At 37.7% G+C, this 24,817-nt stretch overlaps 1 protein-coding gene across 12 annotated transcripts in view; it reads right to left on the minus strand.

Moving 5' to 3' along the window:
* Window positions 1-24,817, minus strand: part of MRTFB (myocardin related transcription factor B) — a 213,897-nt gene that overhangs the window by 118,804 nt on the left and 70,276 nt on the right. For all 12 annotated transcript variants that reach the window (XM_039233581.1, XM_039233594.1, XM_039233590.1 and 9 more), the window contains one exon: window positions 4,444-4,659. In XM_039233581.1, coding sequence (XP_039089512.1) covers window positions 4,444-4,597 — 154 coding nt within the window. In that variant the 5' untranslated portion in view covers window positions 4,598-4,659. The remainder of the gene's footprint in view (window positions 1-4,443; window positions 4,660-24,817) is intronic.

Here is a 24,817-nt window from a genome sequence, read left to right on the forward strand (position 1 = left end):
GACTTTTACAGGATTTTATGTGTTTCTAAACCTCCACTTAGAGAAAGGGAAAGCAAGAACTCTGGAGTTCCATGTTTTGGTTATTTAGTATCTATTTATTTCCTTCCTGTTCATGACACTCTGAGACTCTTCGGTCTGGCTGTCTGCTCCAGACAAAACCAGAAATATTCTCCCTTTTCCTCACCGATCTCCCGGAGGCCCCCCCCATCTCATGCACACTCTTAAAGGACAGGGCTCTGGTCCAGACAAATGCTTACCCCCTTTGTGCATTTCCAAACACCTAGAGTGACAGTAAATCTAACAGGTTAATGAGGAATAGGGAAATGTTTCACAATGAAAAGACCAGCTTTGAACAAATACCATTTATTCTCTATAGTACAAGGCAAGCAATTTTCTTTGGCTGAGTTCCAGGGCAAGGCAAAGTTCATCCGTGTGCAATTGTATTAATAATACCTGTACTGAATCCAAGGCAAAGAACTACCTGTGCTCCCTTGTGTGCAACAAACTTCTGCATGAACTATTTTCTCTTTACTATGATCATTCAAGAGCAGAACAAGAGATGGTCAAAAACTGTTCACTGTGATAAATTTAATGGATGGAAAATCTTAGGGGAAAAAACTCAAAATGGGACCACAAACTCAAAAAACGCAACCAGTGCAGTAACTAGAAGCATCAAACTTTAAAACAAGAATGACAAAGTCTCCTCTTTACTGAGGCCTAAAACTCGCTATTTCCAAGTAAATGCAGTTTCAAAAAGCCTGATAATAAAGGAGGAGAAAGTGGCACATACTATCTTTCCACCTCCTTGATGCTACTGACAGTGGGCCTGCGGCAGAGCCGAGGCCACGTGAACATGACTGCGCCTCGTCAGAGCTGTCCCAAGCGTTAAAATACCACACTGCTTTGCAAAAGGGGAATCTATCATCTGTTTTACTGTTTTACCGTCAACGCTGGCAGTGACTTAAAAGCTGAAATTCACCACCCAGCATACTTCTCGGTCTTGCAAATGACCTTGGGAATGAAAGCTCCCCGCACATGGTCTCTTATACGTGCAGGTGCAAGCAAAGTGCTGTAGCTCTGAGGCATGTCCTTTCCATCTACCTCGCCTTTCCTTGCCTTTATGAAGCTGTATTCAACTTACAGCATCTGAGCTTTTCCTACATAACCAATAAAAAATAACTGACTGTCCCTTTGATTTCCCTTTCAGTGCCAGTGTTTACCATCTGAAGGCATGTTAATATCGTGTAAAACATCAAAAGCTCATGTTCTCTGTGTGGGCATTGTTTCGGTAAGGGTCCATCATTTATGTGTTTCCATATATCCACATTTCTTTTAGGAAGGACTCACTTCTTGGGAAAAATTAATGGCCTAACTGGTTGCCTTACTTTTGAGGTGCCTCCAGCTACACGTTCAGGGGTAAAGAAACACCCTTGCTTATCTTTCACATTTACTGCAGTAGTAGGAATATTCTGCAACTCCACGACATTGCCAATATAAAATTAGTCAAAAATACGGGAAGATCCTGGAACCATCACTTAGATGTCCACTTCTTCTCCCTCATTCTTCACCAACTATTTGGTGACATGTTACACACTGATCCAAACTGAACTGTCTTCATTTTTCCCCCAACTAGGAGGGGAAATAATCCAAACCAGTGAAATTCAAATGCTTAGGACTAACAGTGAAACACACTCACAAGAAAATACCTAAATCTGACTATTTCATAATACTCTATTAATTTTTTGTATTGATTTTGAGGCTAAGATTTACATTTTGTATATGATATGATCTAAACATGGCATGAAGATGACTTAAAATTGAAGAATAAATATGAAAAAATCAGTAAGGTAAGAAAGTTATGGTTCTTCTAGCTCCATTATTACTTTATGTGATTCCACTCTACTCCTATAACTATCAAAAATGTAGATTTCTGATAGCTCTACAAGGATTCCACGTATGCCTTGGAATATATATGCAGATCAGGCTAAATCATAAGCCGGACATTAGAATGTATGCCTGAATATAAGGTAAGCACTTAACTTCCTGAAATCACTTATTAAAAAAGAAGAGACTGTTTGCTATTTGAGTCTTTATACAGCATCTCATATAATAAGAAATTCTTTCATTTACTCAATATTGGACAAAAAGTAGTTGAGGACAACATATCTGCTTAAAAATTAACTTCATTTAAAGGTAGCTTTAGGATGTTTATAAAAATATCTTAGTAGAATCATAAAAGGGGAGGGGAGAAAGCCAACACATTAATTATTCCTAAATTATAACCATAAAATTGGAAGTATTGAGTGTTGTTACAAAGAAGAGTTTCAAAAACTGCTTTTAAAAAAGTAGTCAAATACTATTCTGTCAGAAAGGATACAAATAACAGTAATTACCTCTGAGGAAGAAACTATGTAGCTAAGGGGAAAGACTGGGAAGTGACTTTTCACCGCGTACCCATTTGCACTCTGCACATTTTAAGCCAGTGAATGTGTTAGCTACTCAAACGAAACAAAACAAAACAGATAATTACATTCTAAAACAGGAACTACAGCCCCATAAAATGTTATAACCAATCACAACCCCTCTGTTTCATCAATGGTACTTGTGGTTTAGACAGAAAATCTTCAGTATTAGGTCATGTGTATACTGAAAAGCTGCTGTAACTCAGACAAAAGAGACAGAAATGAAGATGCACCCTGGATTTTAGCGCTAGGTGGATGATGCCAAGGGGTTCCGCTGATGATTTAAGAAAAAAAAAAAAAAAAACACTTCCCCCAAAGATTCATGGATAGAGTCTGAGCAAGATGTTTCTATGAAATATGAGTGTGAGTGAAGCAATTCTTCTATTATTGCACTGCTTCATAAAAATGTGATTTTTATTATGTACATGTAACTAAATTTAAAAACTAAAATGTTTACCATTTACTCCACTTGCCTAAAAGTTTATAAGGGCAGACTACCTAATATTTGGGCTTAGCTTACATTCAGGCATACATATTCAAGGCAACATTCTTGCAAGAGAATGTGGTGTGCTTTATCAAGGAAATCACCACCAAGTATAAATTCGCCCAACACATTTCCCTACCATTTTCCTGAATAACTGTATATTACTGCAATTTTACACCAGTGCAACTCATTTTTTAAGGATGACAACCTCAAAAATATAGGTCCAAATGTACAATGTGAATTTGATCACATTTAGTCATATTTCAGTAAATGTGGTTATACTCTCTCAGCCAACTGTCTAAGAAAGATAGAAGATCCTAAAGCCAATGCTCAGCACCAGCCTCCTGAAGGGTCTGACAGCACCTGAGTCAAAATGGTGCTTTTCACCACTCACACTGCACAAGGCTATGCCCAAGAACAAGTGCCAGAAACCTTACCTGAAGGGAAAACAAATACACTCCAAACACATGTACTAAAGAACTAAGAGCCATAACATATATCTTTTTTCCATCTTCCTGGATAAGGTAAGGCCAATAATGAAAAGGACTGGTAAGGACTCAGAACCCAGAAAAATAAATAACAAGGTACAAAAGGAAGTGTTTTACAAGGGAACAGTTTTATTTCCCCTGGGTTTTAAAACTAAAAATTTTAAAAAGCATTATTTGTAAATGTAAACCTCATCAGAATGGTGGAAAGCACAATAAATTCAGTTATAATTCTTAATGTGACCCTTTATATATATATATATATATATATATATATATATATATATATATATATGCTTGATGATGTTAAAAATTTTAACATTTTGTTAGTTTTTATGTTTCAAGTATTAAAAATAAGTGTCTATCATCTATTCTTACTCATTTACATTAAAAACAGACAGTTTTTGTTTTCCAGAGACTGTGAGAAGCCTCTGTGATCAATGAAAATTTCCTGATACCAAATGAATAGAAAATATTCATTTTGTATACAGGCAGAGACTGACAGTATGGTCATATCCTATACCCAATAGAAAAATGCTCAAATAGAAAATTCTTGCTTTCTTTGTAATCATTAGGATAGCTCAAATGTTATCAGTTTTGAACTTAAGGTACAGCACAGTGGAAACAGGGAAAATGGGGGAATAGTCGAATCTACAGTCACCTCCCCCAGTATCAGTGCAGGAAGCTACTCCCCAGTAGCTTCTAGCATGAAATTTAGCTGGTGCTAAAATGGTTGAATCTAAAGCTTGTTTCCAAGGAGAATACTGCTACCAGACACTTATCGGGGCAATAAAGGAAAGAACTGGATGGATCATGAAATTCTGCCTGTTACTCAAAACCAGCCAGTACCCTACAAGGCTCTCTTCTCCGTGACAGTCTGCCCAGTATAACTGACAAAAAAATAAATATTAAATAAATAAACAAATAAATTACTACCAAACAGGAATCAACTGGGCTCACAAAGAGGGGAGTCCTTAAATCCAGTCCCCGCCGCGCATGCTCAAGAGCTCACCGTTCTTCCTCTCGTTCAGCGGGGGCAGGTGCTGGCTGGGCTGCAGGGACAGCTCCTGGAATTCGTGGGCAACAGCTTCGCTTTGAGGACTCGGGGCAAGATGGGCTAATGGCCCCACTTCATCCTCGGCGTCCAGTGCCCCTGGGGGATCCATTGTGCTCCAGCCACCGGCAACAGATATACGTGACCTCTCTTAAACGCGGCCTGCTGAAGAGACTGCCAAAATAAAAATGTGTAAGCAGACGGTACTTTATTTTTCTCCAATTTACACAAAAATATTAAAATGGAAATCTTGAGTTCTAGTTCAGCTTCACTGCTGTGTAGCAAGTACCAATTCATTGACCCTCTCTGGATCTTGGTTCTTTGTCCAACACATGGGAATAAAAGACTTCCCAACTAAAATAGCACTTACCAGGTAAATACAAGTTGAAAAGTATTTTATATAATTTTTTGGACTGTGGAGTAAAGAAAGTTACAGTTACTGATGTCATTAAAGATTTTAATGCATCCTAAAATAAGATAAAAGTCAAATAAAGATGATGCGAGAGGGGTGCCTGGATGGCTCCATTGGTTAAGTGTCTGACTTCGGCTCAGGTCACGATCTCATGGTTTGTGAGACTGATCCCTGCGTCGGGCTCTGTGCCGACAGCTTAGAGCCTGGAGCCTGTCTTTGGATTCTGTGCCTCCCTCTCTCTCTGACCCTCCCCTGCTCATGCTGTCTCTATCTCTCTCTCAAAAATAAATAAAACATTAAAAAAAAAGATGATAGGAGAAAAAAAGCAGTCTAGCTTGAAAATCTGTCTTAACTCCTACGAATCAAACAACTTTGTACTAAGTCCACATTAGCAGCAACCAGCCATGTCTCAGATGAGGGCTCCTCCTTTGGCAGGGAACAGAACTTTTAGCTACACCAAAATGGGCATACAGTTCACGACAAAGAAACAAACCTTTAATTTAATAAAGCCAATGGGACTTGGGGAGGCTTATTATCACTGCACAACTAGCCCATTCTGAATGAAACAGAAATCAGCAACAGAAATACCAAAGACACAACAAAACCATAAATACGTATGAGGGTCCATATTCAGCAGGGGTGAAACATTTCATAAACCTGATGCCTGCCCAGTACTATTCCAGATCACAGTTCATCGATCCGTTCACCCACCAATGAACATGACTTGTTTCCAGTTTCTATTAGAAATAAAAATGCCATGAACATTCTTGTCCAAGTAGTTATAGGAATATAAGCCTTCACTTCTCTTGGGTAAATACCCAGGAGTAAGTGGATCATTAGGCAAGTGCGTGTATAAATTTTAAAGAAACGAACAAAGTATTTTCCAAAGTGGTTCTGCCATTCTTATTAGCAGTGAATGAGAATTTTAGTTGTTCTACATCCTTGCCAACACTTATGGTCAATCTTTTTAATTTTAATTATTATTATTTTTATTTCTAGGAGAGAGAGAGAGAGACAGCGTGAGCAGGGGAGGGTCAGAGAGAGAGGGAGTCAGACTCTGAAACAGGCTCCAGGCTCTGAGCTGGCAGTCAGCACAGAGCCCAACGCGGGGCTCGAACCCATGAACCACAAGATCATGACCCAAGCGAAAGTCGGACGCCTAACCGACTAAGCCACCCAGGCGCCCCTAATTTTAATTATTTTAATGGATGTGAAATTGAGTGTCGTTTCAATTATTTATTATTTTATTAAATTATACTTGAGACATATTAGTTTCAAGTGAATAAGATAGTGGTTTGATATTTTTATTTTATTTTTTATGTTTATTTATTTTGAGAGAGAAAGAGAAAGAGAGAGAGAGAGAGAAGAAGAATGAGTGGGGGAGGCAAAGAGAGAGGAAGAGTGAATGGGGGAGGCAGATAGAGAATCCCAACCAGGCTCCTCACTGTCCATGCAGAGCCCAATGCAGGGATCAATCTCACAAACCATGAGATCATGACCCAAGCTGAAATCAAGAGTCAGATGCTTAACCAACAGAGGCATCCAAGTGCCGTGATACCTTTTTTTTTATTTCAAAACTTAAATAATATATATATGCATATATACATTTAAGGTTTATTGATTGATTTTGAGAGAGAACACATGAGTGAGGAAGGGGCACAGAGAGAGGGGGACAGAGAGTTGAGCAGGAGCGGGGGACAGGCAAAGAGACAGACGATCCCAAGCAGGCTCTGCACTGTTAGCACAGAGCCCAACACAGGGCACAAACCCACAAACTGTGAGATCATGACCTGAGCCAAAGTCAAGAGTCAGACTCTTAACTGACTGAGCCATACAGGTACCCTGATAATTTTATATAATCACAAAATGATCACAATAATAGGTCTAGCTACCATCTGTTACCATACAAACTCAGTACGATATTATTGACTGTATCTCCTATGCTGCATAGATGACATCTCTGAGACAGTAAGTCTTTACCTCTTAACTCCCTTCACCTATTTTATCGGTCTCCCCTCCTTGGCTACCCTGTCCCAAACACCAGTTTGTTCTCTGTGTCTGTGAGTCTGTTTCTGCTTTGTTTTGTTTGTTCATTTTGGTTTTTTTAGATTTCCCATATAAGTCAAATCATACAGTGCTTGCTTTTCTCTGCCTGACTGATTTCACTTAGCATGATATCCTCGAAGTCCAACCATTTTGTCACAAATGGCAAGATTTCATTCTTTTTTGTAGCTGAGTAATATTCCAGGGTGTGTAATATTCGAGTAATATTCTAGTGTGTACATACACACACACACACACACACACACACACACACACACACACACTCCACACCTTCTTTGCCCATTTATTATCTACTGATGGACACTTGGGCTACTTCTATGTCTTGGCTATTGTAAATAATGGTGTAATAAGCATAAAGGTAATACATCTTTTTGAATTGGTCTTTCCGCTTTCTTCAAATAAATACCTTGAAGTGGAATTCCTAGATCATATGGTAATTCTATTTTTAATTTTTTGAGGAACTTCCATACGTTTCCATAGTGGCTGCACTAACTTACATTCCTACCAGAGTGCACAATGCCTTTTCCTCACATCTTCACCAACACTTGTTATTTCTTGTCTTTTTTGTTTTGGTTTTTAATGTTTACTTATTTATTTTTAAATAAAGAGAGAGGACGAGTAGGGGCAGGGCAGAGAGAGAGACAGAATTCCAAGCAGATGCAAGGCTCAAACTCACGAACTGTGAGATCATGACCTGAGCTGAAATCAAGAGTCAGACACTTAGCCAACTGAGCCATCCAGGAGTCCCTCCTGTCTTTTTGGTAACAACCATTTTGACTGGTATGAGGCAGTACCTCCCTGTGCTTTTGATTTGCATATCCGTGATGATTAGTGATGTTCAGCCTCTTTTTGTATGCTTGCTGGCCACCCGTATATTGTCTTTGGAAAAATGTCTATTCGAGTCCCCCGTCCATTTTATAATTGGGTTGTTTTGCTGTTGTTGTTATGAGTTGTATGACATACGGTTATTGATATATTTTGGATATCAACCCCTTATCAGATATATGGTTTGCAATCATCTTCTTCCATCCAGTAGGCTGCGTTTTCATTTATTGATGGTTTTCGTCACTCTGCAAAATCTTTTTAGTTGATGTGATCCCAGTTGTTTATTTTTGTTCTGATACCCTGCTTAAGGAGACATATCCAAAAAAAATATTGCTAAGACTGATTGTGTGTAGGCGTTTTATGGTTTCAGGTCCTGTATTTAGTCTTTAATCCATTTTCAGTTTATTTTTGTGCATGGTATAAGAAAGCAGTCCACAATTTCATCATTTTGCACACAGTTGTCCAATTTTCCCAACACCACTTATTGAAATGACTGTCTTCTCCCCACTGTATATTCTTGCCTCCTTTGTCATAAGTTAATTGACCTCATTGGTGAGGGTTTATTTCTGGGCTCTCTATTCTCTTCCACCGATCAGTTTTTGTGCCAGTACCATACTGTTTTGATTACCATAGTTTTTCAGTACAGTATGAAATTTCGGAGCATGATACCTCAAATGTTGTTCTTCTTTTCCAAGCCTGCTTTGGTTATTTTGGGTCTTTTGTGGGTCTGTGCAAATTATAGGATTATTTGTTCCACTTCTGTGAAAAACGCCATTGGAATTTTGATAGGGATTGTACTGAATCTGTAGGTTGCTTTGGGTAGTACGGACATTTAAAAAATATTAATCCTTCCAACCCAAAAACACAGCATATCTTTTCATTTATTTTTGTTATCTTCAATTTCTTTCATCAATGTTTTATAGTTTTCTGAGTATATGTCTTTCACTTTCTTGAAATTTATTACTACGTATTTTATTGTTTTTGATATAACTACAATTGAGATTGTCTTCTTAATTTCTCTTTCCAACAGTTCATTAGTGTGTAGAAATGCAACAAATTTCTATATATTAATTTTGTATCCTGAAACTTTACTGAATTCATTTATTGGTTCTAATATGTTTTTGGTGGAGTCCTTAAGGTTTTTTGTATGTAGTATCATGTTACCTGCAAATAGAAACAGTTTTACTTCTTCTTTTCCAATTTGGATGTTTCTATTTCTTTTTCTTGTCTGATGGCTGTGGCTAGGATTTTGAATACTTTGTTGAATAAAACCGTCAGGAGTTGGGCATCCTTGACTTGTTTCTGATCTTAGAGAAAAACTCTGGATCTTTTCACCCACTGAGTATGTTAGCTGTGTGTCGGTCATAAATGGCCTTTACTATGTTGAGTACAGGCCCTCCCTACCCAGTTGAGAGTTTTTATCATAAATGGATACTGAATTTTGTCAAATCTTTTTTCTGTACCTATTGAAAAGATTATATATGTTTAATGTTTATTTTATTTGAGAGAGACAGAGGGCATGAGCGCAAGCAGGGGAAGAACAGAAAGAGAAACCCAAGCAAGGTCTGTGCTGCGAGTGCAGAGCTCAATGTGAGGCTCAATCTCACGAACCACGAGATTATGACCTGAGCCAAAATCAAGAGGTGGACGCTTCACTGACTTGAGTCACCCAGGTGCCCTGAGATTATATAATTTTTATTCTTCATTTTATTAATGTGTTGTATCATGCTGACTATTTGCAGATGTGAAACCATCTTTATATCCCTGGAATGAACTCCATTTGGTCACAGTGTATGACCTCTTTTAATGTTTTTGATGAGTTCAGTTTGCTAATATTTTGTTGACAATTTTGGCTTCTGTGTTTATTAGGGGTGTTGGCCTATAATTTTCTTTTTTTACAATGTCTTTGTCTGGTTTTGGTATCAGGGTAATGTTGGCCTTGTAAAATAAATTTGAAAGTATTTCTCTGTCTTCAATTTTTCATTATAACTTCTGGTATAGTTTAAATGTTTGGTAGAATTCACCTGTGAAGCCATCTGCACTTGGACTTTTTGTTTGTTGGTGGTGTTTTGATTACTGATTCAAATTTCAGTAATTAGTCTATTCAGATTTTCTGTATCTTCATGATTCAATCTTGGAAGACTCCATGTTTCCAGGAATTTATCCACTTTTTCTAGACTAATTTGTTGGCATATAACTGTTCACAGCATTTACTTATGATCCCTAGTATTTCTGTGGTATAGGTTGTCATTTCTTCTTTTTCATTTCTGATTTTATTTATTTGGGCCATCCCCTATTTTTTCTTGATGAGTCTGGCTAAAGGTCTGTTAATTCTGTTTATCTTTTCAAAGAACCAGCTCTTAGTTTCATTAATGTTTTCTATTATATGTGTGTATGTGTGTGTGTGTATGTGCGCGTGCGTGCGTATGTGTGTGTATTTCATTCCCCCACTCCGACTCTGATCAGTATTATTTCCTTCCTTCTACTAACTTTGGGCTTCTTTTTCTAGTTCCTTTAAATGTAAAGTTAGATTGTTTATTTGGTATTTTTCTTGTTTCTTGAGGTAGGCTTGTATCACTATAAAACTCCCTCTTAGAACTGTTTTTGCTGCACCCCAAAGACTGTGGAATACTGTGTTTCCATGTTCATTTGTCTACAGGTATTTTTTAAATTTCCTCATTGACCTACTGGTTGTTAAACAGCATGTTGTTTAGTCTCCTTTTGTTTGTGGGTTTTTTTTTTTTTCCCCAGTTTCCTTCACATTAACAGACTTCTAGTTTCATGCCGTTGTGGTTGGAAAAAATGCTTGATAGGATTTCAATCTTCTTAACTTTATTGAGACTTGTTTTGTAGCCTAACATGTGATCTGTCCTGAAGAATGTTCCTTGTGCACTTGAAAAGAATGTGTATTTTTGTTTTTGAAAGGAACGTTCTGTATGTTATCTATTAAGCCCATCTGGTTTAATGTGACACGTAGGGCCAATGTTTCCTTATAGATTTTCTGTCTGGATGATCTGTGCACTGATATAAGTGAAGTATTAAAGACCCTTACTACTGATTAAGGAGGGCACTTGTGATGAGCACTGAGTAATGTATGGAATTGTTGCATCGCTATATGGTACACCTGAACTAATATAGCACTGTATATTAACTAACCAGTAATAAAATTAAAAATTAAAAAGAAAAAAAATAAAGTTCCCTACTATTACTGTATTGCTATTTCTCCTTTTATTTCTGTTAATATTTGCTTTATAGATTTAGGTTCTCCTTGGTTGGGTCCATACATTTTTAGAAATGTTATATCCTCTTGTTGGGTTTAATTCTTTATCACTACGTGATACCCTCGTCTTTTGTTACAGTCTTTGTTTTAAAGTCTATCTTGTCTGATATAAGTGTAGCTGCCCCATTTCATTTCCATTTGCATGGTACACATCCCTTCACTTTCAGTCTGTGTGTGTCTTTGCACTTGAAGGGAGTCTCCTATACACAGTATATAGAAAATTGTTGTTCTTTTTTATCCATTCAGCCATCCTATGTCTTTTGACTGGTGCATACAGACCACTTACACTTAAAGCAATTATTATTAAGTATGTACTTACTGCCATTTTGTTCATTGTTTTCTGGCTGTTTTTGTAGTTCCTTTCTGTTCTTTTTTCTTCTCTCTCTCCTCCCTGTGGTTTGATTATTTTCTTTATGGGGCTTGATTCCTTTCTCTTTTTCTTTTGTGTATTTCTTTTAAGTTTCTTCTTTGTGTGGGGTGCCTGGGTGGCTCAGTCGGTTGGGCATCCGACTTGGGCTCAGGTCATGATCTCACGGTTCATGGGTTCAAGCCCCGCATCGGGCTCTGTGCTGACAGCTCAGAGCCTGGAGCCTGCTTCAGATTCTGTGTCTCCCTCTCTCTGACCCTCCCTTGCTCATGCTCTCTCTCTCTCTCTCTCAGAAATAAATAAAACATTTTTTAAAAATAAAAATAAAAAGTTTCTTTTTTGTGGTTGCAAGATTCACACACATCTTATGTATACAGTCTCTTTTAAGTTGATAATAACAAAGCTTTATAAGTTTACCCCCCACTCCATGTTTTATATACTTGATATTACATTTTACATCTTTTTAATTTTACATATTCATTAACCCCTAATTATTGTAATTTTAATTAAACTACTGTCATCTTTTACCTTTCACACTTACTTCTGTAAGTAAGTATGGCTGTCTCCTACCTTTATTATTTATTTACCTTTCCTGGTAGATTTTTAATTTTGTATATTTTCTTATTATTAATTAGTGACTTTGCAGAGTTTAGAGAAGTCCCTTTAACATTTCCTATAAGGTTGGTTTAGTGGTGATGAATCCCTTTAGGTTTTGCTTTTCTGGAATATTCTCAGTTGTTCTTTCAATTATGAATGACAACTATGCCAGGTAGACAATTCTTGGTTGGCATTTTTTTTCTTTTCAGTACTTTGAATGTATCATGTCACTCCCTGATGGCTGGTCAAGTTTCTGGTATAAAAAAAAAAAAATCTGATAGCTTTATGGGGTTTCTCTTGTATGTAATGTTGCTTTTTCTCTTGCTGCTTTTAAGGTTCTCTCTGTCCTTTCACAATTTTAATTATGTGTGTATTTTTCTTTTGGGGTTCACCTTATCTGGAACGCTGTGGATTTCCTGAGCCTAGCTATCTGTTTCCATCCCCAGATTAAGGAAGTTTTCATCCATTATTTCTTCAAATAATTTGTTTAGTGCTTTGTCTTTCTTCTCCTTCTAGAACCCTTATAGTGTGAATGTTAGTATGCATGAGGTTGTCTCACATATCCATCAAGATATCCTCACTTTTTAAAATTCTTTTCTTCATTTTGCTGCTCTGCCTGGATGTTTTCCATTGCTCTGTCTTCCAGCTCACACAATTGTACTTCATTTCATCTACTCTGCTGTTGAATGACTCTGGTGTATTTTTCAGTTCCACTGTAACTTTGGTTTGGTAGTTTCTTATATTTTCTATTTCTCTGTTGAAGTTTTTCTCTGTGTTCATTCACTCTTCTGTGATCAGTCAGCATCTCTATGACCATTACTTTGATCTCTTTCTCAGGCAGGTAACTTATCTCTGTTTTATTAAGGTCTCTTTCTGGGGATTTGCCTTGTTCTTTGGTTTGGAACATATACCTCTGTCTCCTCATCTTGCCTGTCTCTCTGTCTATATGCATTAAGCAAAGCAGCTACCTTCCTGGGTACTGAAAGAGTAGTCTTGTGCGGGAGCTCTGCTGTATAGCCTCTGGGCACACTCTCCCCTGGATACCAGAACCAGGACTCTGTCTGTGTCCCTTGCATGGGTTGTGAGTGCTTGCCATTGCTTTAGGGATGTGGTTGCTGTGTGTGAAGGGTGGGGCTCAGGGCACTCACCGGACCTGGTTGCCCTGGTTGCCCCAGTTGTGGTTCCAGCATCACACGGGGGGAGGGGGGTTTGAGTTGCTTGCTCTTCCTGGTTGTGGCTTTGGTCATTGTGTGGGGTGGGTGGGAGCTCAGGGTGCTCACCCAATCCTGTTGCTGCTGGGATGCTGAGCATGGCGGGTAGGGCATGGGACACTTGACCAGCCCAGTTACGTCATGGGGTGGTGAAGAGCACGCCCTCTGGTGCTAGGAAGCTAGAGAGAGGGCACCAAAAACCCCACCAGTCAGCTCAGTCACCAGCAAGTTAGAATGAGACAGCAAAAATAGCATCTACCAGTACTTCTGTCCCCAGATGAAGTTCCTGCAGCTTCCTGCCTCTCCAGCAGCTGCTTTTAAAACAGTAAGTGGGTCTACATCATTTATGGTCTAGATGCTTTCCAAACTGTTGCTTTGTGCTGGATCTCAGAATGAATGGGTTTGTATACAAGCCCTTTAAGAGCAGGACCTCCATTAACTATAGTTCTATGATTCTCCTGGTCTTAATTCCCACTAATTTTCAAAATCAGACATTTGAGTGACTCGTCTTTCTGGTACTCGCTCCCAGGGTTGGGGTACCTGGTATGAGCACAGTCCTTTAATTCTTTGAGGAAATATTCCATGTTTGGGGGAATCCCTCCTGCTGTGAGGTCACCCTGCCTGCCTGCCTCTCCTACCCTTTGATGCCTCTCTTTTGTCTTTTGTTGTGGAGGACACTGTTTACCTTATTCTCAGGTCCTTTTCAGAGGAAAATTACTCCATCTGTAGCTGTAAATCTGCTGTGTCTGTGCAAACAGGGAAGTTTAGGACTTTCCTGTTACCATCTTGAACCCTCCTTACCACTGTGGCTTTCATGTGCATTTTCCTAATGATGCTGGGCATCTTTTAATGTGCTTATTTGCCATCTGCATATCTTCTCTGGTTAAGTATCTGATTAAATCTTGTGTTCATTTAAATACATATATATATTTTGAGAGAGAGAGAGAGAATGAGAATGCAGGGAAGGGACAGAGAGAGAGAGGGAGAATCACAAGCAGGTTCCACACTGTCAACATGGAGCCCAAAAGGGGATCTGAACTCACAAATCACAAGATTATGACCTGAGCTGAAAGCAAGAGTTGGACGCTTAACTGACTGAGCCACGCAGGCGCCCCAACTTTTGTTCATTTTTAAAATTAGGTGGTTTATTTTCTTATTATTGTTTTGAGAGCTCTTTATATATTCTAGATAAAACCCCTTTATCAGATATATGATTTGCAAATATTTTCTCCTAGTCTATGGCTTATTGTTTTATTCTCTTAACAATGTTTTCTAATAAGCAATTTTTTTTAATTTGATGAAATCCAACCTATCATTTTTTTCCTTTCTGAATCATGTTGTTGTAGTGTTGTAGCCAAGAAACCTACGATTAACCCAAGATCACAAAGATTATCTCCTATGTTTTCTTCTTGATGCTTCATAGTTTGTTTTATATTGAAGTCTATGATTTACTCAGAATTAATTTCTGTATATGCTATGAGATATGAATCAAAGTTTTTTGTTCTTAGCATAAAGATATACAACTATTCCAATACCATTTGTTGAAAAGGCTATCTTTTCTCCACTAAACTGCCTTTACAGTTTTATTGCAAATCAAGTGACACCATTTGTATGTGGATCTACTTCTTGACTCTATATTTAGTTCCCAGAAAAGAAGGATCCTCAAAAGAAAAGTCCCTAAATTTTATGTATAAACTCTGCTCAAGTCTCTCGGTGACTCCTAAATGATGCACATGCAAAACAGACTCTCAAAAGTCCAGCTAAGGAAAGAAAAACAACAACAACAACAACAACCCAGAACTGAGATTTCAGCTGCTGTTCACCACAGGAAAGGGAGTCTGCAAAAGTGAGTTCAGCAAAGTTAATTGTTAAAATGAAACAATACTTTAAGACAGAACCTCACAGGATCCAGAGTCTACAACCATCCACCCAGAATTCCATACCCAACAAAAATATCCTTTAATAACGAAGGCAAAATTGTCAGTAGACACATACTACAAGAAATGCTAAGAATCTCTTTAGGGTTACGGAAGTGATGCCAGATAAAAACTTGGATCTATGGAATGAAAAGCATTAGAAATAGTAAACATGGGGCATCTGCGTGGCTCAGTTGGTTAAGCGTCCGACTTCAGCTGAGGTCATGATCTCGCGGCTCACGAATTTGAGCCCCATATTGGGCTCTGTGCTAACAACTCAGAGTCGGGAGCCTGTTTCAGATTCTGTGTCTCCCTCTCTTTCTACCCCTCCCCTGATCATTCTCTGTCTCTGTCTCTCTAAAAATAAAACATTAAAAATATTTTTTTAAAGAAATAGTAAACATGTACATAAAAACCAAAGACTAGTTCTTCTTCTTGTTTTCTTAACAAGAAACCTGTTTCACTACCGAATGTTAAAACATGGCTTCCAAGCTTCTTTCAAAGTAATATTTATAACACTATGTTACGGGAACTATAGTGTATGTATTTGTACTACAGAGTAAAACCTTGGTTTGCAAGCATAATTCATTCCAGAAACATGTAATCAAAAGCACTCGTATAACAAAACAAATTTCAAGAACCACTGTCTCAGTTGTGATCATGTAACATTCAGCATCATGGCTACTCAAATTGCAAGACACTGCTTGTGTATCACGTTAAAATTTATTAGAAATGTTTGCCTGTCTTGCAGAACACTCACAGAACAAGCTACCTGCAATCCAAGGCTTACTGTATATGACAATAATAGCATAAAAAATGGGGAAGAGTAAGTATAACAACATTATTACATTTCTATACGTTGTAAGAAAGTTTTACAATTTTAACTTGAAGTAACCTGAGAAGTTAACGTTATATATGGTAATTCCCAGAGCAATCATAAAAAACAGAAAGGTTTAGCTAAAAAGCAAATAGGGAAATTAAAAAGGAATTCTAAAAATATTCAATTAACCTAAAAAGAAGTAATAGAGAAACAAGAAAAGAAATGAGACAAACAAGAATAGTAAAATAGTAGGACAAAATCCTATGTTATCAACAGTTGTATTAAATGTACATGGACTAAACATTACTATTAAAAGACAGAGACTGATAGAATGGATTATAAAACTCTAAAAGCATATGCCTATAAGTGACACACTTTAAATACGAAGATATAAATAAGATGGAAGTAAATAGAAAAAGGCAGGTCACGCAAACAAGGAGCCTGAGAAAGCTGAAATGATTACGTTAACGTCAAATAAAATACACCTCAAAAAAAATTGTGTTGGGTACATTTGCATGTAAAATGACCTGTTTCACTAGAGAATATTAAAACATGGCTTCCAAGTTTCTTTTAAAACTATGAATTTCATTTCAAATTATTTATTAATATAAGATAAAATCTGTTCACAGTAAACTAATTCTAAGATACTGGGGTACCATACTGTCTTTAAGGTCAAGAAGTACAAACTCTGAACATTAGTGCTAATGATCTGGAAGATCCTTTAGGCATAAGATTTTAAAATATTTTCATGCAATATTATTTTTTCTTCATGTTGAAGAATTTTCTCAACCTATTATTCCTTGACATTATGACCACTTTAAACTCCCACACATTCCTCCAAATTAAGAAAATTATAAGCTAAGAAAATCTTTACAAAATGTAGCAAAAGGAGAAGAATAAGTGTTCAAAAGATTGTTAACATCCATGAACATTTTTGATGGAGTATAGACTATGTATCTATCCCCATATTCTACTACCGAATTTGTAAGCTGTCATCCAATATCCACTTAAGTGCTTAATTTTCTTTTGAAATTGATATCTAACATCAAACATAAAAAAGCACTCTCTGTCCAAAAGTCTCTAACTGAGATGTTAAAGAAACAGCATTAGAATGGACGCTTTCACTGGGTCATAATTTAGTTGTGAAAGTAAAGCACAGGTGAAGCTTTAACTAGAGAAAATGTGATAAAATACTAATTTGTCTGTAACTGACAGAATGGATGAATACGGAGTTAATACCCTACACATCCCTTAGTGGAACTTCATTCCAAAATGAAACTACCCAACAATTATCCAGCACTAGGTCAGAGCACAATACAACACTGGTAAGATTAACCTGGGATGTGGCTTCTGCTCTCAAAAACAAACCACTTCACTGTCAGATACTCCACCAGAGACAGAGAACAAAATAAACAAAAAACAAAAACTCAAAAAACAAGAGACCTCTTGTTCTTCTACTGATTCACTCTCATCTTTTTTTTCTGAAAGGAGTCAAGATAACACCAGTAATAATCTTGTATTTTAAAAGATGCTGGGCTCTTGGATTAAGGTAGTTTCAAAATCAATGCTACCATTTGTTCTAAAATGAGTGAAGTCCAAAGCCAAATCTTTTCCCACTGTACCTTATTGTTCCTAATGACTAATTCACATGAACTATTAGTAAAAAAGGGTGCACTGATTTTATAATCAATGCTATATGAAAGAAACTAAATAATAAAGAAGTCCAAAGAACATCAATATCAAAATTAAGAAATTTAACATATAACCCAGCCAAATGCAGAAATATTCAAATATACTCAACCAGAAATGATTCAGCAACAGCAAAAGTATTGTCCCTGCCCTTTAAAGCTCCTCTGAACTACAAACATTAGGAAAACACCTGGCTAACAGCCAGTAAAAATAAATTTCTAAATTCAAACAAGATAAAACTTGAATCAAGAAGTTCAAAGACAAAGTTAATCACACACACAAATTCCCTATGTTAGAAGCATATTTACTATGAAGTCCTATGATCAAACAAGTTGAAAATTTAAAATCAAATGCACTTTGGAGAAATAGAATTTTATGTTGGGTTGGGTAAATTAGTGATAACAACGCTACATTGTTTTGTTTCATAACATTAGAGTTTAAAATTTGTTTACTAACTTAGGAACAAATTCTCACCAACTGCATATAAGAAAATACCTTCAAACAATATGTTGCTATTTCTGTATTATCTACTAAATGAAATTTCCTAAGGACACCAAGAATTCGGAATCAAATCTGTTTACGTTTTTATATAAATAGCATTCACCTCCCAGTTTTATAATTGGGGGGAAAAATTGCAAAAAGAAACGTTTTACCCTATTTGTCTATATTCAGGTTTAACAAATAGGATGGACCCAAAAAATGAGAGCTCTAAAATTACATGTTTCTATGCAAATAATATTTCACAACATATTATTCTCATTGACTCTTATCACGAAGTATTTTTGTTTCTGTATTTTTTTTTCTAATTTAATCTGTGGTTTGATTATTTGAATGCTCTTACATGTAAAAAGACTGTTTAAGTTCTAGACTAATAGCGTATTTTACTTGAAAGTTACCTTAGAAACGATATCTAGTATAAGTCTTTCTCAACCTTCCTCATAATATGATAATCACCTGAGGAACATTAAAAAAAAGAAGAAGAAGAAGAAGATCCTAGGTGGGTGGGGGTACAGGGGAAGGCTCTCCAGAGATTTTGATATAACTGGTCTTCATCAAAGTGATTCTAACATGCAGCCAGGGTTGAGAATCATTGATCTAGCAGAACCGTTTAAAAAGAGAAGAAATCATTTGCTCCATGAATGGGAAGGGATACCAGGTGCAAATTACTGAAATAAGACTCTTAAGGAGGTGCCGCAAGAACCTCAAGAACCCAGTGTGTAACTGCAGCCAGGCAAGTGAGGAAAGTCTTCCAGGATTAAGAGGAGTTTGCAGGCACCGATGTCTTCTCATCAGGCAGGGGCTCTGGCAGGAACACTACTGGCCTAACCAAGGGGCTTGGTGGTGCCAGTGCAGAGAGGGCACGCCGCAGTGACATAAGGTCTGGCTGGGGTGGCTGCTTAGTGAACAACCGTGAAGGAATGTGCACTGTAAAGGACAGTGATACGATCCAACTTGTATTTTAGAAACATAATTCCGGCAGAGGCTGCTTACTGATAAAATCTCAGGAGAGTTGCTAAGGGACTAAGTTAAGGCAGTGGAAATGCAGAACAGGGAATAAGTTCAAATAATACTTAAGAGGCAAAATGTCCAGGCTTGGTGACTGGCTCATTTGAAAAGTAAAGGAGAATAAAAAGAGTTGAGGGTGGCTGAGATTTCCAGATCTGAGAGGGCAGGAAAGCTGGTGTGGTCATTACAAGGCAGGGGTGAGTAGTGGTAAAGCAGAAGGCTCACGCTGAGAACACTGGCCTTTAGAAGGGAACTCGGAGGGAAAGGGGAAACGGTGTGGCTAGAGATAGGTACACGACTATAGGCAAAGCACTCAACTTCCTGGGGATCCAGTTTACTCATTTAAAAATGACAGATGAAAAGAAGAAAACGGAAGAATATTTACATTTCTGCTCAGCATGACATGAAGTCTGTTCTATGCTTTCCTTAACGTCACCCTAATGACCACTCTGTAGGCAGGCAGTATTCTCATTTCACAGGTGAGAAAGCCAAAGCTTGGAAAGATGAAGCATATCTGAGAGACTAGTGTCAACTAGACCAGGATTCCAACTTCAGAGGCCATATTTTTTCCCCAGTAACATGACATTTATGTGCCAAAATAAAATAAAATAGAGCAAATAACTGGGAGAGATTCATACTGTTGAGGGTGGAGGGAAAGGTGAAGAAGAGGGAGATGGAGCTGTGAGAAGGGCCATGTGTATAAATCTTTAACAGACATACTGTGGGGGCTCAGTCTCTTAAGGGCTCGACTTCAGCTGAGGTCCTGATCTCACGGTTCATGATTTCAAGCCCCACGGCAGGCTCTGCTGTCAGTGCAGAGCCCATTTGGATCCTCTGTCTCCCTGTCTCTGCCCCACCCTGGCTGGTCAGCGCTCCCTCGCGCTCTCTCAAAAATAAAGATTCACACACACACGCACACACACATGCACGCACGCACGCGCGCATGCACGCTGAAGGCCCAGATCATCAGACCCTGTGCGGGATACTGGGGTTCCAGTGACAACCCAGGCATAACCTTCTGGAGGTAAAGACCTTGTCAATCAGGCAATGATAACACAACACTGATGCTTAACAGGGGCAAGCAGGACAGGCCTGCTTTGTGGCGGGTGAAGGGGACACTCTCCTCCTGCTGTTCCAGTTTATAGCAAATGCTGAGTGTAACTGGAATTAAACTCCAGACCAGGAGAAAATCAACTCTACATTCATAGATGTACCGCACATAAACAGGACATGTTTTTGACATCAGCTTACAATTCTTTCAAATAAACAACCTCTAGGCAGGGTTTTTATTTGTAGCAGTTGGATTTTTATGTGCAGCCATTAAATACCTAACAAAAAGGTACTATAAATATACCACATACTGACAATACACTGTACAGGACAAGTTATATAACTGTTTTCTATGCTTTGAAGAGGCTGTGATAGGTCTACACGTGTCAATGTGATAATTTATTTTTTAATCTGTTTACCAGAGATGTGCTTCAACTGACCATAAAACATGGAGCAAACTGCATACTTAACACCCTCCCAAGATAATGCATTCTTAAGTACCACAACTAATACATAAATGAAGTGTTTCCGAAATATTCATTGTGATCCATTTATAAATAAAAATTTGAATTAGCTAAGTCTAAAACACATGTGGCTTTTAAATTACCATATAATATAAAAAGACATGAGTTAGAAAATATTATTTGTTCTTCAAGGAAAATGACCAAAATTCATTTTTTTTCTTTTAGCTTGAACAACTTCACTTCCCAAGTTCATTCAAAATGAATGACTCTCAGAGAATAAGAACTGATTGGAAGATTAATTTTAAACTGAGATGATTTCCATATTTAGCAAATACTGGGTTAAAAACAAACTCTAATTTTGTTGAATCATAAATTAGCATTGATTTACACGCTACAAAGTAAATATTTGTAAACAGATTAAACAAATGTTTTATTTAACAGATAAAAAATATAAGGCAAAATATGAGCAAAATGATTGGGAGGGACAGGCTTCCAGTTCTAGAAGGAGTAAGTCATGGGGACGAAAGGCACAGCCACGGGAATATAGTGGATGATACTGTGGTAGCGTTGTGTTGTGCGGTGACAGAGGACAGCAGAGGAGAGCTACCCTTGCGGTGCACGCGCAGAGAGTTGTTCGGAGTATAGACTGGTTGAATCACTATATTGTACAACTGAAAGTAACGTAACATCGTGTATCAACTATACCAATAAAATATTTTTTATATAAAGAAGAGTCCCTAAGCATAAATCTTAATACGTTTTCTTTCAAATCAAAGTGCATATACGTCCTTTCATCTTGCCAGTCTTCCACTACAGGGTCAAGGCCTCCTCTTCGCACATGTATCAACTGTCTGGCATAACCTCGACTGTCTATGATTTCAAGTTTTGATTTCTTTAAAGTGGAACCTAAATTTAAAGGATTTTAAGCATTTTCACAGCTTTTAACCCAATTTTTTTAGTTTCTCACTCACACCCAATTCAATAGCATTAAGTAACATGACTTTGTGTTGCCAAACATTTAACTTTTTTTGCACTCATATTTCATCATTGTATATAATACTTAGTTGAACTACATAATTATCATTACTACCCTTATTGGCATGAACAGATTTGGGAATAAACACAGCTGACTACTTAATTAGTGAGAACAGAAATGTATCACCAGATTTTATTGTCACCTCTTGTGACCCAAGACTAATGGACTAGAGAAGGTTGGTAAACCAGCAAACTGGACACAAAGAGAGAGCGTTTTAAAGATTTATGTGGCTACCAAAGGCAGCTCAAATTAGAAACTTGGGTCTTTCTATGTTTTCTAGAGTCTGTTAATACAAATTACTACTGAGATATTATTTCATTACCATCTAACTTTATGCAAAATATGGTCAGACTGTACTCTGAAACAAGCGTTCAGAGGACATGCCAAATAAAAGTTCATATTCAGAGTTTTATAACAGCACTCTAGCAGCTGGTACAACTATAAATAAGTTTCTAATGCCATTATTAAATATGAAATATATTCTCCTTGTATCATAGTCCTTCAAAATATCTGTGAATTCTCTACATTAAACACACATTGGCACATATCATCAAACAGCAATTTCAGGCATGTGTGAATATTTTATTAGTTTTACAATATAGAAAAGGAGTCTCTCTGTTAGTTGAGATATAATTCACATGCCCTGAAATTCACTGTTTTAAAGTGGACAATTCAGTAATTTTTAGTATATTCACAAGGTGTGCAACCATCACTAATTCCAGAGCATTTTCACCACATGTAAGTCCCATGCCCACCAGCAATCACTTCCTCGCCTCCTCTCCCCTGCAGCCCCTGGCAACCACTCACCTAGTTTCTGTCTATCTGAATTTGCCTGTTCTAGACACTTCATGTAAATAGAATGTGGGGACTTTGTGTATAGCTCCTCTCACTTAGCATAATGTTTTCAAGATGCATCCAGGCTGTACCAGGTGCCCACATTCCATTCCTTCTCATAGATTTACCACATTTTGTTTATCCATTCATCAGTGTGGGAGCCTGGATTATTTCCACTTTTTGGCCATTATGAATAATGTTGCTATGAACATCATGTTCAAGTATGGTGTGAACATGTTTTCAATTCTCCTGGGCATATACATAGGAGTGGGAGTACCATATAGTTACTGTGTGCTTAACTATCTGAAGAACTAGCCAACTGTTGTCCACAGGACTGCATGCATCATCTTACATTCCCACCAGCAAAATACAAGGGTTCCAATTTGTCTAAATCCTTTTTTTTTTTTATCATAGCTATCTTCATGGATATAAAGTGGTATCTCACTGTTGTTTTGATTTACATTTCCCTAATGACTAACGATGCTGAGCATCTTTTCATGTGTTTTTATTGGCTACATATGTATAGTCTTTGGAGAAATGCCCATTTAAAAGTTGGGTCACTTGTCTTTTTTATTGTTGAGTTGGAGCAATTATATCATTATGTGTGTTTGAGAGGAGACCTGACACAGTGCTGGTGGGAACGTTAAGAGCATACAGCTACTTTGGAAAGCACGTGGTATTTCCTAAAGTGTTGAATGTAACTTTACCCTATGATCCAGCAATTCCACTCCCAGATGTCTATTCAAGAGAAAGGAAAACCTAGATCTGCACAAAGACATAAAGACAAATGCTGACAGCAGCATTATTCATAATAGCCCCAAACCGTCAACAATTTAAATAACCATCAACTAGTGAATCAATTAGCAAAAAGTGGTATATCCTAACGGAATATTATTCAGCAACAAAAAATAAAGAAATATGATACAACATGGATGAAATGAAAAAAAAAATTATGCTCATAGAAAGAAGACCACATATTATATGATTCCATTTATGTAGGATTTCCAGAAAAGCAAATCTATAAAGGAAAACAGTAGTTTTCTGAGGCTGGGGTGAGAATCGAAATTACATGTACTTGGGATTCTTTCTGGTGTGATGAACACGTTGTAAAAGCAGACTGGAGTGATGGCTGCCTGACTCTGTGAATTTACTAAAAATCACTGAACTTTACACTTTTAAATGAGTGAAAGCTAGGATATGTAAATGGCACCTCAATGAGATACTTTAAAAAAATAATGTAATCTGTAGGCAAATGTTTAGAGCAGCAATACTCATAATTGCCAAAAACTGGAAACTCAAATGTCCTCCGGTTTGAATGGAAGGGAAAGCTGTGGCGCGACCATACGAGAGAACACGGCTGGGCAGCCACAGAGATGAGCTGATACTGCAATGGCAGGGCTGGATCTCCAACGCACTGGCAATGTGAGAGGAAGCCATCCTCCAAGGCTTCAATTGCCGGAAATCCAGTTTTGTGGAAAAGCCAAAGCTACAGGTACAGAGAATGGCGGTCAGGAGTGGGGCTGATCACAAAAGGGAAGCCAAGGGAAATTTTGAGGTGATAGAACAGTTATGTATCTTTTTAAAAATTGCTTTTAGGTTTATTTATTTCTGAGATAAAGAGATAGGGTGTGAGCAGTGCAAGGGCAGAGAGAGACACAGAATCCCAAGCAGACTGCAGGCTCTGAGCTGTAAGTGCAGAGCCTGATGTGGGGCTCAAACCCAGGACCGAGAGATCGTGACCTGAACCGAAGTCAGCGCTTAGCCAACTGAGCAACCCAGGGGCCCCAGAAGGGTAATATATCTTGATTGTGGTTATATGACTCTATAATGGTCAGAAACTAGAAATGTGTGCCCAAAGCAGTGACTATTACCACATGTACGTTAAAAATTGATTTTAAAGATATTATAAAAGATTATTTTTAATATAATAATATGATAATATTTTTAATATAATAAGAAAGAATGAGAAAGGTCTTCAGGTGACACTGACAGGGAAATAGATCTGATTTGCCAAGTCAGACAGAAAATTAGAAAAAGAGAAAAAGAAGAACATAAATACATTAATTTTTGCTAAAACGAACCTGAGGATGTGTCCACAAGAAAGCAGTAGAGCGCTCCTCCCCTGTGAAAGGGAGCGGGGCGGTGCGATGGAGCGGCGGCTGCTGGCAGAGGGAGAGCAGACTTACTGTTGTATTACTATCACCACTGAACATGTGGATGTATTACTTATGTTTAAAAAGGAAACATAACAGGGTGACTGG

The sequence above is a fragment of the Hyaena hyaena genome, unplaced genomic scaffold, assembly GCF_003009895.1.
Source record: "Hyaena hyaena isolate Hyena2069 unplaced genomic scaffold, ASM300989v1 scaffold_76, whole genome shotgun sequence".
NCBI lineage: Eukaryota > Metazoa > Chordata > Mammalia > Carnivora > Hyaenidae > Hyaena > Hyaena hyaena.